Raw genomic sequence first — 18,007 nt, forward strand, 5'->3', positions numbered from 1 at the left:
TGGGACGTCGGTGCCGTTTGCTTTATTGATCAGCAGCGCCCGGTGCCGCACCTCCGAGCCCCGGCGTTACCGCAGCAGCAGCGGCGGCGGTGGCGCGATCACGTGACAGCCTGCGTTTCCGACACAACAATCCAGCGTCGTGTTGGTCTGCCTTCACGCTTCCCCCTCACGGCTTGCTCTCGGTATGGCGGACGGTGAGCGGTCCCCGTTACTGGCAGATTTGGGAGATGGGGCTCTTGGCAGCGGGGCCGGCGGGATGTCTCCCGGTGCGGCCCCGTATGGCGTACCGAACAAACCTCAGAGTAAGTATCCGCGGTGCTCCGTCCTGCAGCCTCGGTTAGCTTAGCGTTAGCCCCTCTGACTGCAACCTGGTTAGCTTAGCGTTGGCCCCTCTGACTGAATCCTGGTTAGCTTAGCGTTGGCCCCTCTGACTGAATCCTGGTTAGCGTAGCCTTAGCCTCTCTGACTGCATCCTCGTTAGCTTAGCCTTAGCCCCTCTGACTGCATCCTGGTTAGCTTAGCGTTAGCCCCTCTGACTGAATCCTGGTTAGCTTAGCCTCATCCTCTCTGACTGCAGCCTAGTTAGCCTGCTAGCACAGCTGTCACTGCGTTCGGTGTAATGTCAGTTTCATGGACGTTGCCTTCTGCGCAGTTTCATCAGATTTAATGTGTTATCTTCCCGCTGTGACGTAAGCTAACACCGGAGGGGGGAATCGGAGACATGCTCACTTGCTAGCGTAGCATCACTCGGGTTCGGTTGCTGGCAGCTAAGCTAGCTGCGCTGAGCACCGGCTCACCCCCCCCCTCCCCCTTAAAGCCCAACAATGGCCTCACTTTATATTTAATTTACGTTTAGTCACACTCAACTGAACAGTGCAGGTATTCTGGAGCTGAATGGCGTAGGCAAGGCGACGATACCGTTTAGCCAGCTAGCTAGCATCCGAGGACACCTGATTGGATTGGCAGCTGCTGAAGCTGGAGGCTGCCCGGTGGAGGCTGCTGCCTGGTGGGTGGAGGACCGGGGGGGGGGGGGGGGTTCTCCCACACCCTGCCTCCTGAAATGTAGCACATCTCCTGCTGCGTCTGAATAATCATTTATTCATCCATTCATCATCTGCATCGCTCGAAAATAGTTCGACTCTTATTTGTCACAAACCACATTCCAAGAATGTTTGTCTTCTCAAGCTCCAAAATCTTATTATATAGTTAATCCCACTATAAGAGGGGACTTGTCGTTGGAATTCAGCCCCACTTTCAGTTCATTATTCAACAATCCGTTGCTCTCGGTGCTTGTCTGGAGTTCATCCTTCTATGTCTCTGTCTCCCTGTGCAGGTTTCCCTCCTTTCCCAAGCCCTTCGCAGCCGTCGGTCCTCTTGGGGGAGGACCCGCCACCCTACTCTCCCCTCACCTCCCCAGAGAGTGGCAGTGCCCCAGTTATTAGCTGCCGGGTGTGCCAAAGCCTGATCTCTGTGGAGGGGAAGATCCACCAGCATGTGGTGAAGTGTGGGGTTTGCAATGAAGCAACGGTAGGATTCTCAGCCCACGAAGACCGAGCGCTGCGATGAATCAAGTCAGCAGGACTCGGAGGGACAGATTGAAGACGTTCCGTCCAGAACTGAAGAGAGCTGGAACGTCTTCGATCCTTTCCTACAGATCCAGTCGGCTTTATTCGACACAGAGATTCTGGATTATTGTGTAATAACTAATCAGTATCGGTCTCGAAGAAGACCTCGTTGTCGTCGAGTGGTCTTTTAGTCTTTGTTACATTGTGGAGTCCAGTCTCTGTCTTGTATGTCAAATACAAGGCAGCATGTCTTTAACTTTGTTGTAGAGTCGTTGGTAAAATCAGGTTGCGTAACATTGAACGATACTCGGTTTGGCAGGTTTCGTACTGTAATTGAGATGCCGACGTTCATATGACACGTTTGCTGCCGTTCCATTTCTTTCTGTAACTAGAAAAAGACAATCAGAGATTGCAGACCCTCGCCTCCAATAGACTATTGGATCTTGTGAGACAGTAAACAGGGCTTCCGGATCAGAGGGGCCAAACCTGCTCTAGCTTGCTTCTCCGGAACGGGACAAGATACAACTACAACTGTAACGTATATGAAACTAGAATGAACTATGAGTGTGCACACCAAATCTGAAGTCTCTAGCTCCAAAATTGAGGTCAGGATGGACTCCTGAAAAATGCAGATTGTAGAATGAAAATTAGCTCTCAGATCCGGATTGTGATCCGGATCTGGCCGAAATTGGTCATGGTCATAGACCTTTAAGGAGTACTTATGTGTGATTGTTTTCAGATCCATACCACCATGTGTTTTGAAGAAATTAAGAAAAATGTCAAAAAATGCCCTATCTCGCAATGTTAAAGAATCCTTTAAAAAAATTCTAGAATCTGGATCCAGATCCTGATCAACTCCATTTTTGGGGAGGACCGAGCCACGGACAGAACCTCGATTGGGTTACTAGTTTTTGAGTTATGCACGCAGACAGACAGACAAACAGACAAATGGACCCAATTACAATACCCTCGGCTCCCCTTCGGCGAGGGTAATTATGAGAGATGTTCTAAACCACCAAAAAGGAGGTTCTGATTCTTCTGCCTTCGGCAGGACGCTGTGGACAAACAGATTTGCTGTCTCTTCTAAAGCTCTGGATCTCGATCCAGAAGAATCCGCCGTTACTGAAAGTGTTGCTTTTAGTGAATAACTTCTAAACTAATAACGATAACAACGCGAATGAGTTAAAGGTTTGTTTTTACGGTTAAGGAATCTAAAACTATAGCTAAATAAATGTAGGGCCGTTCTTTTTGGTGTAAATCACAACATAGGGAGACTGAGGTGCTTGGCGGAGGTCTGTGCTTTTCTTGTTGGATGATTTATTTCACACATTTCTTGCTCCTGATGGGATAAATACACCTTTGGATAATTTTAAGGAAATGACGGCGTTCACATCCCTGGTTGGAAACCCATTGGTGGATGGATGTGTCGAATTTAGAGCAGCTTTGGCTCCTGAATGCTTCCATACTACAACATCTGGTGGAAGCAGAAGAATTTAGCATGAAAGTATGTGTGCCAGATGTATTTAATTTATTCAAGCTAAGTCTTTAAATGTATTAGCAAAAGCAATACATTTGAATGATTCACCATTAAACAGAGTCCAAGGTTCCGCACCCCCGTTGTGGAACCCCTGGTTTAGATTAACGGATTGTTCTAAAATGGGCCAACAAACAGAAACAGCTGTCAGTGCAAGACGATATAATTCAGCTGCAGGCTGCTCCTCTCAGTATTAGTAGTATTAGTCCCCCCCCCCCCCTTATATGGCAGATACAAACATGTGTCCCCCAGCTGCAAAATTGATAACTGAGTTGGAAACTCGCGGGGCTCCATCTGATCTGGTTAGGCCGAGTTAAATGATGCAGCGGGACTGATGGCAGGATCTTGTTTTGAGCCCTGAGGAAGGTGTGCGGTTTGCAGGGTTGTAAACACACACTCGAGTTTCCATTCGCTGTGTGAGCTCATGCACGCCATGACAACCGACACATGATGCAAAGTGGGCTGCAGCTACAACGCATTTCTGTTCATTTAAATACTTGTATAAGAATAGAATTGGATGAGGGGGTCATAAATCAAGCCATAATTGGGGAAGATGGTTTTGAAACTACCAATTCCATCTCTTATACTACAACAGGGAAAAGCCATGAACACTAGAGAAAGATCTTTGTTCAGTGTGGTCAAATTATCAATAGATAAAGTTATAACAAAATATAATACAAATCATTAAAGGAATGTTTAAATCAAAAAGAAAAATTCAAGTTTTTTGTAAAGTTCGGAAAATGTTTCTGTTTTGGTCTCTCGTCTTCATCTGTTGGACGACTAAGTTCCAAAAGGTAGGAAGCGTTTTAAAAGTAGGAATCTTCAGGACTTCTGCAGCCCTAAAATTCCCAGTCCTTCTTTGTACACATGCCAGTACTGAAGCTAAGAGTAGTGTCATATTGCAAGTACACAGACCTGGTTGCCCATTCCCTTTCCAATATCTGTTTTCAATTGTAAACCATCTAAATTATTCATGAAATATTACAAAATGATGCCAAAATGTCGGTTGTGTTATTGTCCCAGCGTTGGGACACTCATGATGGATGATTGAAGCTTTGCCTGCTGGGCGGCTGCTTCCCCACACAGTACTTGATCAGGATTAAATGGTTTCCTCATCCTTTCTAATTCTGATGCCGTCTTGCGTTTGTTCGGCGTGTCTCCCTCTGCAGCCTATTAAGAACGCCCCCGCAGGGAAGAAGTACGTTCGCTGCCCCTGCAACTGTCTGCTCATCTGCAAAGTCACGTCCCAGAGGATCGCCTGTCCCCGGCCATATTGGTAAGAGCTTGTTTCCGTGTGTGTACGTGTGTGTGTGTGTGTGTGAGAAGCACGTGAAGCGGAGGAAAGGAGCAGCAGGAGCAGCAGCGCCGTTCACATGCTGAGTCGGATAAAGTGATTGGAATGCGTGTTGCATTGCAGCATATTATCCACATTGACGGGTTAATGGGTAATATCCGGCGCCTAACGCAGCGTAGGTTAGACTTTCATAAAGTTGCACATGAGTTTAGGATTTATATCATGCTGATTCTGTTTTCACAACAGCTGGTTCTGGAATTCATCATTTAGTTGATTACAGATTACATGCAAATAAGTACACTTGTAGCATTCCAACGAGGGTGGGGGTTATGGAGGAGGGTTGTTCCGCTGACAAAGACGATCAAAACCGGTTCCACGGCATTGACTAAACACGGTGGGGGCAGATAGGCCAGGGTTAGAACCCCTCCCTGGCTCCAGAGAGGAGCGATCTAGGCAGGCCATGAAGGGGGGAGGCAGGACATCAGTCAATCTGGGACATTTAAACGTGTCTTTTACAAGTTTACATTACAAAGTATGAAACGCGTTTAAATGTCAGCAATGCAAAATCCTACTCTTGTAATTACATCCGGACATACTGTGAAGCCTCGGGGCCTGAAGGGAAAGTTAGAATGCCTTCAGTCTGGAGATGAACTCAACAAAGACTTTCTGCAGGGTGACCACATGCTAATGTTTAGCAAAGAAGCTAACCACGAACACAAGGCTGATGTCAGTCGCTGGGAATGTTGAGCTGCAGCAGCTCATCTGAGCAGGCTGCTGCATCCTAATGCCGAGACGCACGAGGCTCCTTGTTTGTGCCTGCAGCATCTCTATTGTGATTTGAGGCTAAATCATTGTCTCCCGTTATGTAAATGTGTATAATTTTAAGACATCCCGAAATCTCTTGTCATAAATATGGGTAAAACACAATGCACCTGTCAGCCGCAGTGAAAGGAAGACGCGTCTGGCAGCCACTTGAGGGTTGTGTGTTCAAATATTTCTCCGTTCATCACGAATTCCACAAAAATATTCAAGGCAAATGTCTCATATTTTTGTTTAACTAAATGCACTTTAAACCGACTTCACCTTTAGCTTCTCTTTCTTGTCTCAACGTTGGCATCAGAACAAACTTTGGTTTTCTCGCCTGACTTGCTGGACTGCTGAGCCCGTCATCACCGCTTCTCGTGTTGTGGCGTTCACAGCAGTGGTAAAGCTGCTCCAATTGCAGTAAATGGCTGCAGGGGGCAGAGAAGCGGCCCAGTGCTCTCCTCAAAACCTTCATGCTGACTAAAGTAGCCACATCTCAGTGGAAGCTGCTGACGATCTCACAGTGAGATGCCTCCGAGAATCAGGCAGGGATTATTAGCTTTTATTTATGGGTAATAGAGAAAGCTGTCGTCGTGTTCCGGCGTGATCTTCCACGCTCTTCTCTTTCCAGTAAGAGGATCATTAACTTGGGTCCGGTTCATCCTGGTCCAGCCAGTCCTGATCCCCAGCCAGCCGGAGCCCGAGTCTCCTGTGGACACTGCAGCAACACCTTCCTGGTATGTCTCTGTCTTCATCCTGCGAATAGAACAGATCTCTGCATTTCATTCATTCATCATGAAGTCACATTTCCATTTATTACTTCGCGTACGATCAAAAAGAACTTTTTCAGAATGAATTCATGTTATTGGCCTTTCTGACCGTCTCAAAGAATTATAACATCAAAAACAATAACTGTAAACTTTGCTTTATTGGAGTGGGGGGGTCAGAAACCCAGTCAGTGTCTGGGGTGACCCCCATGTGCCTCGCGCAGTGCAGCACATCTCCTTCGCATGGAGCTGATCGGGTTGTTGATGGCGGCCTGTGGAGGTCGCTGGATATTGGCAGGAATTGGAAGACGCTGTCGTAGACGCCGGATCCAGAGCGTCCCACGCACAAGAACTGGGACGTTTTCATGTCCAGATCCTTGGACATGAAGACATGGGGCCAGGCATTATCATGCTGCAACATGAGGCGGTGGTGGATAATAATAATATGCTTTATTTCTATAGCACTTTTCTAGAAACAAAATTCACAAAGTGCTTTTACAGACAAAAATAAATAAATAAACAAGAACCATACAAACAAAAAATACATAATAAGCAAATCAGTGCAAAACAGATTTTTAAAAGTGACAGTGGCGTCAAGGGACATTGATGAGACGAGGTACCCAGCAAGAACCATAAAATAATAAAACAATGTTAAATAAATATGAAATAAAATAAAATAAATAAAGTAATTAAAACAGAGGACTCCATCAATTAAAAGCCAGTCTATATAAATAAGTTTTTAGAAGTGTTTTAAAAGAATCTGCAGGCCGTATATTTTCAGGCAGGTCGATGACGGCTTATGGTAGAGAAATAAATGAGCATTACTGTCACGGGAAACTGGTAGACATTGGTGCAGTCGGCATGCCAGCTGGGAGCCACCCTTCATGGACGGTTGATCTCCTTAATCTCAGGACATCTCCAGGTGGTGGCGACGTCCCCCGAGCGCTCCCTCCATCTGCCCAACGATCTTGTTTAGTCCCGTTTTCGCTGTTTGTGCTGAGGCGACATGGATCTCTTCCACCGCTGCAGAAAGATCGCGCCGTTCTGTACGCTGCTTCGATGCCTGCCTTCCAAGGCACACCGAGTTCAGCCATTTAAGTTACTGGCCAAATCCCTCCTCGTGATCCAATCACAACCAAGCATAAGGAGCGACCCCTCCCTCCCTCTAATGTTGTCAACCTGCAGCTGGGATGTTGGGTGGAATGGACTCTGCATCGACCTTGTGTCGCCTGTTAGGATGAACTGCAGGCCGGCGTTCTGGGCAGCAGCTCATCTTTATGCCGTGTCAGATGTTGAGTCTATGACGGGGTGCGGTATCGGATGTGGACCCTCAGCCACAGCGCGGTGCTGTGTCTCGTTCGGCCCGTGAGGCGTCTGTGAAAGCGATTGCAGCGCCAGAGAGATGCGTTGCACGCTGTAGATCGATGACCCCATCAACTCTCAGCTGATATAGACTAAAGGGGAAGCTTTAAATGTATGAACTTACTGCTTTTAAACGGGTGTGGCGGTAATATTTGGCTAGAGACCGGAGGAAGAAGAGTTATTAGTCGAGGGGAGATCGATGCTTCAGGGTGTTTAGTATTCAGTCGGACCTTTCCACCTGTTAAAGTACGGAGCGCAGAATGAAAAGGCAAATCTGTGCCTTGGGTGGCTTTGCAGCAATCTCAGATCTTCTGATAATGTTCCCTGCTTTCCGTGCAGTGTTTATTCCAGAGCAAGAAGAATGAGCATCACAAACAATGCGTTTGCAAACGGGTTGTACTCTGGGTGGAATGTCTGCAACCTGAAAGCAGAAGGTTTCTCTGAAGCCTTGGCATCAACCCCCGTTGGTGCTTTTCTCACTTTGAGTTCGTTGACGAGTTGAATACGAGTCACAATTATTGTTCAGAGAAACCAAGCAGTTTGAAGTCCCCAGGAAATCTGCCATGTTGAATTAAACTTTGCACCTTTAACACCTTTGCACAACGTTTCCGTTTCCCTACTTGTCTTACTGGTTTTGTTGAGTCAGCGTCTTTTGTCTGTGTAGATGCTTTTATCATGAGCCTTGTCAGAAATGCAACAATTGACATGTTTAAATCACCGAGCAACGTTTAACTATTACTGGTGTTGTACGTTCCAATGGCGCGCCGTCCTCGTGGATGTAACTCTGTTGTGTTTATGATGCTAACTGATCATTCAGAACGTTGGTCCAGCAGAAACTCACTCCTGTCCTGTTTGTTCTGTTTGATTCCAGTGGACAGAGTTCACCGACAGGACGCTGGCCAGGTGCCCCCACTGCAGGAAAGTGTAAGTAGGGAGAAGCGCTTCCTCCGTGACATCAGCCCACTGTCACTCTGCTTCTACATCCTCTGGCATCTCCACGATGCTTTAACTTGGCAAAAACCTACAAAAGTATCGCCAAGTACTGTATACAAACTACAACTATTTGTCCTGCAGTGATTTTGTGCTCTTTGAAGTAGCCAAAACTCATTCCTGTTGTTTCAAAGACTGTTTGGGTCGTGGGGGAAATGGTTGAATTTCAGCTGCTTTATTTTCAGCCTCCTAAAGTTGTGCATGCCGGCTCCTGATTTTTATCCCGAGGAGCACGTGTCGTCAAATACTTCACGGAACGTCTTATAATATTAGAAATCCTACTGTGACGTTAGAAATCCCTGCCGTAAAACAAAGGCTCATTGTGATGTACTTTAATGCCTTCAGCAAATGTTGACTTCCTCCCTTCCTCCTCTACTGGTCTTGCAGCTCCTCCATTGGTCAGAGATATCCCCGGAGGCGGAGCTTGTGGTGTTTTTTACTCTGCTTGCTGTTCAGCATCTCCACTGCCGGGCTGATGGTGAGTGGAACCAGGAGACGGCACGCTTCCATCCATGTTTGTCAAGCGCTGGGTTGTAGGGAAGAATATTTAAAAGATGCGTCTCCTCCTGTCTGACTCTGTTTTATCATGATTGGACTGTTTCATGTAGGGGGGGGGGCTCCATCTGTCACTAAGACGCAGCACAATACAGCCTTTTATTTAACGTGGATAGAAAAGTTCAGATTAACTTCTGAGCGGCTGCTTTCTCTTATTCACTCTTAAAATGTATGTTAATAGAAGCATACGAAACCTTTAGATATTGAGTGGAACGAGCTCCCGATTGTTTAAAGGCGTTTAGTAGAAGATAACAGTGCAGTGTTGAGTGAATAGAGCCGCATGGGGGGGGGGGACATTCTTCATCTTAAACAGCAGAGGGTGCAAGTTGAGCATGAAGCGGCAGCCATCTGTAAACAGGATGTGCGTGTGTGTGTGTGTGTGCTCAGCAGCGTGAGGCAATAAGCAATGTGCAGACGAGTGAATACGCCGATAACGACTTAATGAACGGTAATATTCAACGTCACGGTGGATCAGGCTGCCTTCACAACAAGCTTCGACAGTTCAATCCATATATTCTGTCAATAAACTTTATTTGCAACAACCTCGACGCAAATCGTAGGTCAGGCCTCGTCTCCGGACTGGGAGGAAGGAAGCGGAGCGTTCGCCACAGGACGTGGAGCGGGTCGAGTGGGTTGGTCAGCGCATCGGCCGCAGCGCTCCGGAGCGCCGGGGCGTTGCCACGGTCTTAACGGGAGAAGGGGGGTGATATTTGTATTCCTCCCGGTGCACGGAGGAACGTCTAATCTGGATGTCTGCTGGTGGTTTAATCCGGACAGCGTTACCCATCATTCATGGAACAGGCCCGGGGCTTCTTCTGCCGGGACCCCGCTGACCCCCCGGGGTCAGAGGCTTTACGCTTCCCAGTCACCCGTCCGTCTGCCTTTCCAGCGACACGCCAGGGAAGCCTGGGGGAGTTCCTTTAACGCAGCGATGACCTGATTAAGATTTGTTTGGTCAAACTGCACCTTCACCTCAGAACTTCATGGCGTTTATACGGAGGTCGGTTTCGCTCTGACATCAGCTGTGTGCGGGGCGGAGGGTCTCTGAGGCTTCTCGGGGTCTCGCTAATCTTCGGCGCTCACCTGGGCGGGTTCAGGATGTTTACCACGCGTCTCCTCCACGCTGGTCTTTGCGGCAGCGTCTTGATTTGATGGCGGCTCGTTTGGTTTTGCTGCCATCCAGCGTTTCAGCGTGTTGCGATGAAGCTCGCTCGCGTTTCTTCCTGGAATGGCCGTTCATTTCACCAAAATCCCGCACGTCTCCGTGAGTCCCTTTTTTAGCGACATTCATAAGCCCAGACAGATGTGGAGGTGAATTCTAAACCTGCCTGATGTGTGGAGGAGCACGAGCACCGGTTGTTCCCCCAGTAGCTCCGCTCCACCGTCGGGACTTTGGACCAGGATTTTATATTTCCATACTCTCTCAAAGTCACTTTGACCGTCGTCATTAAAGCTTCTTCTGCATCGCTGCACACTTCATACTTGCGAGGGAAGCGATTTCCTCTGTGCTCTTCAAACCATTTTACTCGGTGTGACGTCACCGGTCTTGAGCGGGGGGGGGGGGCAATAAATAGCTCCAGACAGGTGAAGTGCGCGTCACTTTTTAGTCCACTTTGCATGAAAATGTCATTTTTGATCTTCCAAATGACTTATTTTCAAGCTTCTGTTTATCTTCAACAATCACTGACGGCAATCACTGACGTTTATCTTCAACAATCACTGACGGCTCGTTATAAGCATCTAAAGATTCTTGTCATTTCCTTTTGAAGGCCATTTGAGCAATGTTGAATGTGTGTGTGTGTCCCCCCCCCCAACCTCCTTCCTGTGTGTCTTCAGGCTGGGACGTGGGTGAAGGCCCAGACCTACCAGGGGATCTACGCCTCATGGGCCCTGCTGCTGCTCCTGGTCCTCATCACCCTGGCCCGGGCTTTCTACTGGGCCTGCATGAGGGTCAGCCAGCCCCTCCAGAACTTCACATAGAGCTCTTTTCCTGATCCGCCAGTCGGGAGGAAAGATGGCGTTACAGAATAAAACCACCAAAAGCAGAATATTTATTTAAATCCAACTCCAGAAAGTAAAAGATTCTCCTGTCCCTTCCCTTTTAGTCCAATGTGTTTCTAATGGATGGCTGATCAATATCTATTGGTGATGATGAAGATGATGATGATGAAGATGCATATAGCCTAATGTACTGTTTAGCTGTTCTAATCTTATGGCCAGTGCGGGATTCATTTTAGCATTAGAACATTTCTTTCCTTCTCTTTTCTAACATTGTGTTTGGTCTGCCCTCCGGTCGAGCCTATGAGCAAGGCTTCAAGTTGGGTCTGAGACTGGATTGGTGGAGGGGGGGGGGGGTCCTCGTCCTTCTCGTCTTATTTCACAGGATGTTTGGCGTTCTAGTTTATTTTAACCGTAAAATGATGTTAAAGCAAGGATGAAGCTCAATTCAGTGCTGGAAGATGATTGGCTGGGGGGTGGGGGGGGGGGGCATCAACCTCCTTTTGCAAATCAAAAGATCAAGTCGGAGTTGAACTGTCTGAAAATGAGAATTTGTCATCGTATGAAGATAGTGCAGCGATGTTTATGCTGAATTAACCCCCGGGACTGACTTTGATCCAAAGCAGCTTGAAAGCCTTAAAATGAGATGTGATGGATTCAACACACACGCACACACACACACGCACACACACACGTATATGGCCACATGAATGCATACCAGCACACACAATAAGAGCAAGAAGCTCTTTGGGTTTTAGCCACTCGGACGCCAGTTTGTCAAAGGAAGCCCAGCCCCTCTCTTCAAAGACGGAGTGTCTCCGTCCTCTTGTCAGCCCCTCTCAAAGACGGAGTGTCTCCGTCCTCTTGTCCTTTCTCCAGAGAAGCGCCAGACGAGTCAGATGACATCCTTCCGCCTGGCATCCGACCGCGCCGTTCCTCTCTGAAACACTACATCTTTTTATCGGATGCTTTTCTATTCTACTTATTCCACGACACACATCTGACCTACGTTTTCTCCGCTTTTCTCTCCAATCCAAACCCTAACAGAAAGCCACTGGCTCTCTCTCGATCGCTACGTCTGTACCCACTAGCGAGCCCCTTCAGTGGGGATGCGTGGGACAGAGCCCCTCCTCCGGCCCCACCCCCTTTTCTGGCACAATGCTGGGACACTTGTTGAAGTTGAGGACCTGCTTTTCCACCCAGGCTGTGTTCGACATCAGTCTGTTAGGAGAGAATGCTTCCTGGTCCGGGCCAGTTTCCATCCAACTATCAGATCGGCTTCATTTCAGCCCGTTTATTGTTTCACCTGAATCTGGGATGGGCGGGGCCGTTTGACTTTTGGATGTTTGAAGCATCAGCGCTCAAAATGACAAGGCGGGCCTTGATCCTTTCTGATTGGTTGGCTCCACGGGCCTCAGGTGTGTCAGTCAGAAAAGGTGACGCTACACCTTACTGTACATTCCCTCATTCTAACTCCCACCCTGACCCGCCTGTGGTTCTGAATGTGGTCCACTTTCTTTGGTTATAAATACTGTGTTCTTGTTTTGTTGTAAATATATTTGTTTGTGTACAAATGGAAGTGACTAAGCAAATGATGTTGCACTCGGAGCGTAACACTACTGCTGTGATGGCTGCAGACCTTTTCATTGTTTTTAAAACTATTTTTGCAACTCTTCACCTGTTAGATATTTAATGAGTTGATGATCTACTTCTTCTGGATGCCTGGTCACTTTCATTACAAACCCATCACCATAGAGACGTTTATATCACACAGTGAGAACCAGAGCATACAGTAAGATGATGGGGTGTCACCTTGACTGGCCGCAACAAGCAGCAAAAAGTGGCCTTCATGTCCTAAAGTCAGAAAATGGAAGGATTGAGACTACCTTACCTTTTCCTTTTTGAAATCAGAACGTCGTTCTGCTCCGGGAGTTTGAGACAGAGGGTGATCATGTGTTATCCATGAACGCAAAATCAATCAATCATGTTGATGCCACTGATCGACGACCTGGCCGATGCTCTTCTCAGAGTTTGTTTACACACAAATAAAGACATGATGTGCAAAACGATGTATTTATTGAACATCAGGTCATTTCACTCGGGTCTTGTCCATCAGGTTGGATGCATCCACTCAGACTAAAGTAGAGGTAACGTTAAATATTAATGTTCAAAATGTGATGCAACTTCCAGAGGTAAACCAGCCTGACTAAGATCTGGAACGTCAAACTGTTGCATCATCAATATTTTGTCAGTCAGCCGTTTTTGTGTTGAGCTCGTGGTCTTTCACCTGCGCCTCGTGTTTGGATGAATACATCAGTCTGCAGTATGCCCCCCCCCCCCCCCCCCCCCCCCCCCCAGAGTTACGTGCTCCGGCTTCCACTCATGGATGTATGCTATCTATTTACAAGCCCAATGCTTCCCTCCTTTCCCTTCAATGCTTTTCAGATGCGCACAGAGACTGTCGAGGTAGATTTAGAGATGATGTAAAAGTCGTTCGTCATCCAGTCTCTAAATTGAGGTAATTCCAGAAATAAAAGTTATTTTCTCAACCAGTTTTAATTCCACATGATTCCATTTTTTAAAAGCAAAAAAGGGCAGAATTAATGGTTTCTTTTCAAAGCTCTTAAAGAACCCCCCCCCCTTTTTTTTTTGTGGTCTTTTTCTCACACATCTTAGCCCCAGACGGCCTCTTGAGTTTCGTGCGGATATAATTTTTGCCTCGACACAAAGCGATGGAGGGATTAAGGACATTGAGAAACCTTTCAGAAACCACAGCCCCCTGGAGAGCAGCACGAAGCAGGGACGATGAGAGACCAGAGGGTGGAGGGATGGAGACGGGAGGAAGACGCATGGTCCCATCTCCTCCTGGCTAGAAATGGGACTTCTTTATAGCCTGCTCTCGTTCAGCCACACAGCGGAGCAGCCTCCGTCTCACAGCGACTCGCGTTCCCACTCAGAGCTTCAGGTCCATTTCATTTTCATTTCATTGACTTATTCCTTCATGCATGACGTTTTACAGCTCTCCCTCTCTAGGGAAGGTCGCTGCAGCCACATTTGCTCCCTCTTTGCCATCTAGTAGTTCATCTTCATCAAAACAGAAGTCTCCATTGCAGTCAATGCTCCATGTTCAGGCTTATTGAATAGCACTGAGATTTTGAAGATGCTTTTTTTCCACACTTTAAGGCCCATTAAACCTTTGCTAATTGCCATTTGATTAACCCATCTTTGGGGGAAATGCTCTTTTTAATAAGAATTTCTAAACTGTATTTAACAGAAAATGTATTTCATGTATCAAGAAAAAACATTCACATGATCTGCTTATGAGTGGCTGGGGGCTAAAGGAAGCAAATTACTGTACTCAATTCATTTGTGCAACATGCTCGATATTGATAGATTCATTATTGAGGGGCAAACCAAGTCTGTGCAGCAGCGTGGGGGGGGGGACGTTTGATATGTCCTATCTGTGTGGCGTTTGTATGTTCTCCCCGTGTCTACGTGGTCCAGGTCCTCCGGGTCCTCCGGGTTCTTCCCGCCTCCAAAAACCTGCAATTTAGGTGAATTGGCGGCCCCGAATTGTCCATAGTGTCTGTTTATGTGTGACCTGCAGAACGGAAACGCCGTGATGAATGAATGAACCTCGACTTCACCGCTCCCTCGTTTCTTGTTTTCGACTCAACCGTTTCCTTTTTCCCTTCCCAGGACGTCCATCGATCCAGGTCCAAAAGAATACGTCGGTTTTGAGTCGCTCATCTGAACATCCAGGTATCATCACTGGCCTGTCCATTACTCAACTGGTAGAGCAAGTCTGTCATTGTTGCCACGGAAACACACAGACCAAACATCACAACAATTCTCACCTCGATGAGCTGTAGCAATGCACTTCAGCTATTTAACTATTTATTGTGTTTGTTCTTCAGAAAGCTGAATTCAGGTCCATTTACATTCCTTTTATTAACTTCAGCCGTTAGTTCTTATCATTCATGTTACGTGTGAGGTAAATCAGATCCATAACTATCTTTGATTGGATTATTGCTACCATGAATACAATGCAGAAAAGATTGGAAAAGGAAAAACGCTCCTTCAGAAAATACTGTCTGATAAAGTGGAATAAATGTAACGGATCATTATTTATCTCTCTTAATCAGGATTAGGGATTAAGCCTCAGAGACACACCATGTTTTACCTCTGTTGCTTACATGTTTTAACTGAGCTCCACCGAATGAAACAAAGCTGTCTTAAGCTTTTACACACACACACGCACGCACGCACACGCACACACACACACACAAGACTCCTCTTGCACAATGTCAGTAAATATTGCTGCAATAAAAAAAAGGCAGCGTCTTACTGAAATCTTGATCCGTCTTAGTTTTAACAGGATTTGACCTTAAGTCCCTGAGCATGACCTTCAACACTATCATCCTGTTTAACATACACTCTCTCTATTGTCCCCCATCTCTCTGTCGCTGTCTCTCACACACACACACACACACACACACTCACTCTCTCTGTACTGTAAGACGTAACACCACTTCATTTTACACACAACACTGAAAGATTCCAGTTGAATGTAAATTGTGAACAATCACAGACGATGAATTAGAAGATGACGGAGGGAGAGTGGCGGACGATGAAGAGGTGGTGGCAAGGGCGGGGGTTAAGTCAGTGTTAGAGGATGATACGATTGAGTGAGTGAGACAGAGAGAGATTGAAGGAAAGGAGGGAGGCAGGGAGGATGAGGGGATGCTGGGAGACGAAGGAGAGAAGAGACGGAGCAGAGAGCTAAGCAGCAGATTAAACTCCAGGGTCGTCAGCTGTAAAACAAACAGTCCTTTTAGTGGGGGGATCAAATCCAGACACCCCCCCCCCCGCCTTGCCTCCTACTCCTCATCCTCCTCATCCTCTATCCACACACACAGCTCATTATAGAGGAGATAATGCTGCTTGCTAGCGGAGAGGATGGAAGGCAAATTCCTGCTGTCTCTGAGTGCTTTCTTGCGCGCTGCTACTGAAACTGTCCCTGAGGGAATGTCGAATGTCTTTTATGTGTGTGTGTGAGGGGGGGGGGCTATTTCCTCTGCAGCTTCTCTTGGTGATAAGCTAGGCTAATATCTAGCACAAAAGCACTGCAGGGTAAATAAGACTGAGGAGAGCGTTGTGTGTTTCTATTACATCTTTACAGTAACCCCCCCCCCCCCCCCCCGACGACTGCGGCCGCCGCTCGTTTGTTTAATTTCTCCCTTTGCTGTCTGGATCCGGATCTGGATGCTTCCTGGGCGGCTCCATCGGTCCGAAGGCTCAATGTCCAAGCTGTCAGCCTCTCTAGTCGCTGTGAGACCTCTTCCTTTGTAATGGGTGTGTGTGCACTGAGATACGTCTGAGCCAATCACTGAGCTGCAGCGGCGACTTGTGTTGTGTGCATCCTCTTTTTGCTGTTTCTTGGAAAGGACCAATTTGAGCTTTGGTGGCTGAGATTAAACACATTTTTGCTGCTCTGCTGGCTGTTTGAGGCTTGGAGTCATGTCCTGTGTGTGTGTGTGTGTGTGTGTGTGTGTGTGTGTGTGTGTGTGTGTGTGTTTAGTTTCAAGTTTGTTCCATGTGACCCGGGGTCCCTGGGCAGCTAAAAGCACAACATCCAACTCATTTAGTGGCATGCATAATTGATAGCTGTCTGGAAGGGTATTTGTATTTACACTGGAATTAAAAGCCTCCGGTGTCAGCTATCACATCAGTGTGTGTGTGTGTGTGTGTGTGTGTGTGTGTTTGCAGAGCTACATGTATAACCATTGCCTAGCTTATAACACAGTTATAAACTAGTTCCCAGTGTTCCTGAAGTCAGTGAGATCCTGATATTCACACAGACACACTCATTCCTTCTTTTTAGTTCCATGTTTCGTTCAATGCCCGTTTTGCAGGGTCCCTCCCCGCAGCGTAAAAACATCTCCTGACAAAAGAAGATTTCATAGACCATTAAGAGCTCTTGGAAATTGTTTTGGGCGTTTTTAATCTTTTAATCTGAGTAAATAAATGGTCTTGATTGATTTGTTTTGCTCATTTTCAGTGCTGTAATGTGTTCAGCGAGTCGGGCCGGGGGAACCGGAGGTACGACCCGCCGCTCCCTCCACCTGCTCCACCTCCTGGGGCTCCTGAGCATCGGACCGCCGGCTGCCCTTGGCTGAGGTCGGAGTGAAAAGCAGTCGTAGCAGTTAGATGTGGCTCCAGGATTGCCTTCAACACGGAGTGATGAAGGTGAATGAAACCTTGATTCACCTTTAGTCCGTTCAATCATATCATCATATTAATAGCACCCCCCCCCCCCCCCCCCCCCCGTGGATTCCTTTAGTTCAAGGAAATAAACATTTAGAATAAGGAGAACTATGACCAGGAGTTAAAGGTCAATAAATGATAAACTGTTAAATACACCAAAAATATCAAACTATTTTTTTATTTTATCCATGGAAAGAATGAATGCATTAATTGATTAGTCGAATCAACAAGATGATCAGCTGTGGGACCGAAGAAAGAAGTGGGAGTTGTAAGTGTGTGTGTGTGTGTGTGTGTGTGCGCGCGCGTGTGGTTGGGGTTACATGAGACACAGGGTTCAGCCCATCCATCCTTCAGTCCTCCCAGACTTGAAGTTGGCTGTGGCTTCGTTATCATCGTCATCATCATCATTGTCATTCATCTGACGAAGCTCCTTCCACTCCAGCTCCAATCAAGGTAACAGGACCAATCGAGTTTTTATCACACTCACACAGAAGTCTTTAATTAGCTCTCTCCTAGACAATGAGATGTTTGCAAAGGAGAGGTCTCGTAATGATTATTTAAATTAATTAACCTCCTTTACATGCCTTCTCTGCCTGGCACGTCGAATCCTGCCTCGTCGTTCTGATCGTAGCGGTCAGTCCGGCATCGTTGGATTAATGTGGCTTTAGTTTAGGACAAAGTCCTCATCCAATAGAACAAATGCTCAAATGAATCTCAACCAAAGGAACACAAATCCATCTTTTTATTGCTTTGTCATGTTTTGATTCCTTTGTGCTCTGGGTTAGGGTTTGCTTGGTAATGATCCTGTTTGAGAGTGTAGCGCTGCGAGATAAAGGACACCACAGTGGAAGGGGGCTTAGAGGAGGCATGG

General features: G+C 46.9%; 1 protein-coding gene across 1 annotated transcript; it reads left to right on the top strand.

Annotated features, from left to right (window-relative positions):
- The first annotated feature begins 184 nt into the window (after positions 1 to 184).
- On the top strand, positions 185 to 10,851 carry pip4p1a (phosphatidylinositol-4,5-bisphosphate 4-phosphatase 1a). Its single transcript, XM_068749181.1, has 7 exons — positions 185 to 302; positions 1,334 to 1,527; positions 4,269 to 4,375; positions 5,829 to 5,934; positions 8,198 to 8,250; positions 8,704 to 8,794; positions 10,708 to 10,851. Exons 1-7 carry the CDS (start codon positions 185 to 187, stop codon positions 10,849 to 10,851), a joined length of 813 nt encoding a protein of 270 aa, XP_068605282.1.
- The last annotated feature ends 7,156 nt before the right edge of the window (positions 10,852 to 18,007 follow it).

Source organism: Brachionichthys hirsutus, chromosome 15, assembly GCF_040956055.1.
Source record: "Brachionichthys hirsutus isolate HB-005 chromosome 15, CSIRO-AGI_Bhir_v1, whole genome shotgun sequence".
Lineage (NCBI taxonomy): Eukaryota > Metazoa > Chordata > Actinopteri > Lophiiformes > Brachionichthyidae > Brachionichthys > Brachionichthys hirsutus.

What these genes read in the sequence shown, in the direction of transcription:
- pip4p1a (XM_068749181.1), top strand. Translation starts at nt 185, where the DNA reads ATGGCGGACGGTGAGCGGTCCCCGTTACTGGCAGATTTGGGAGATGGG. An exon ending in GGGTTTGCAATGAAGCAACG is followed by an intron (nt 1,528 to 4,268) that starts GTAGGATTCTCA and finishes CTCCCTCTGCAG; the next exon opens with CCTATTAAGAACGCCCCCGC. An exon ending in TCTCCACTGCCGGGCTGATG is followed by an intron (nt 8,795 to 10,707) that starts GTGAGTGGAACC and finishes GTGTGTCTTCAG; the next exon opens with GCTGGGACGTGGGTGAAGGC.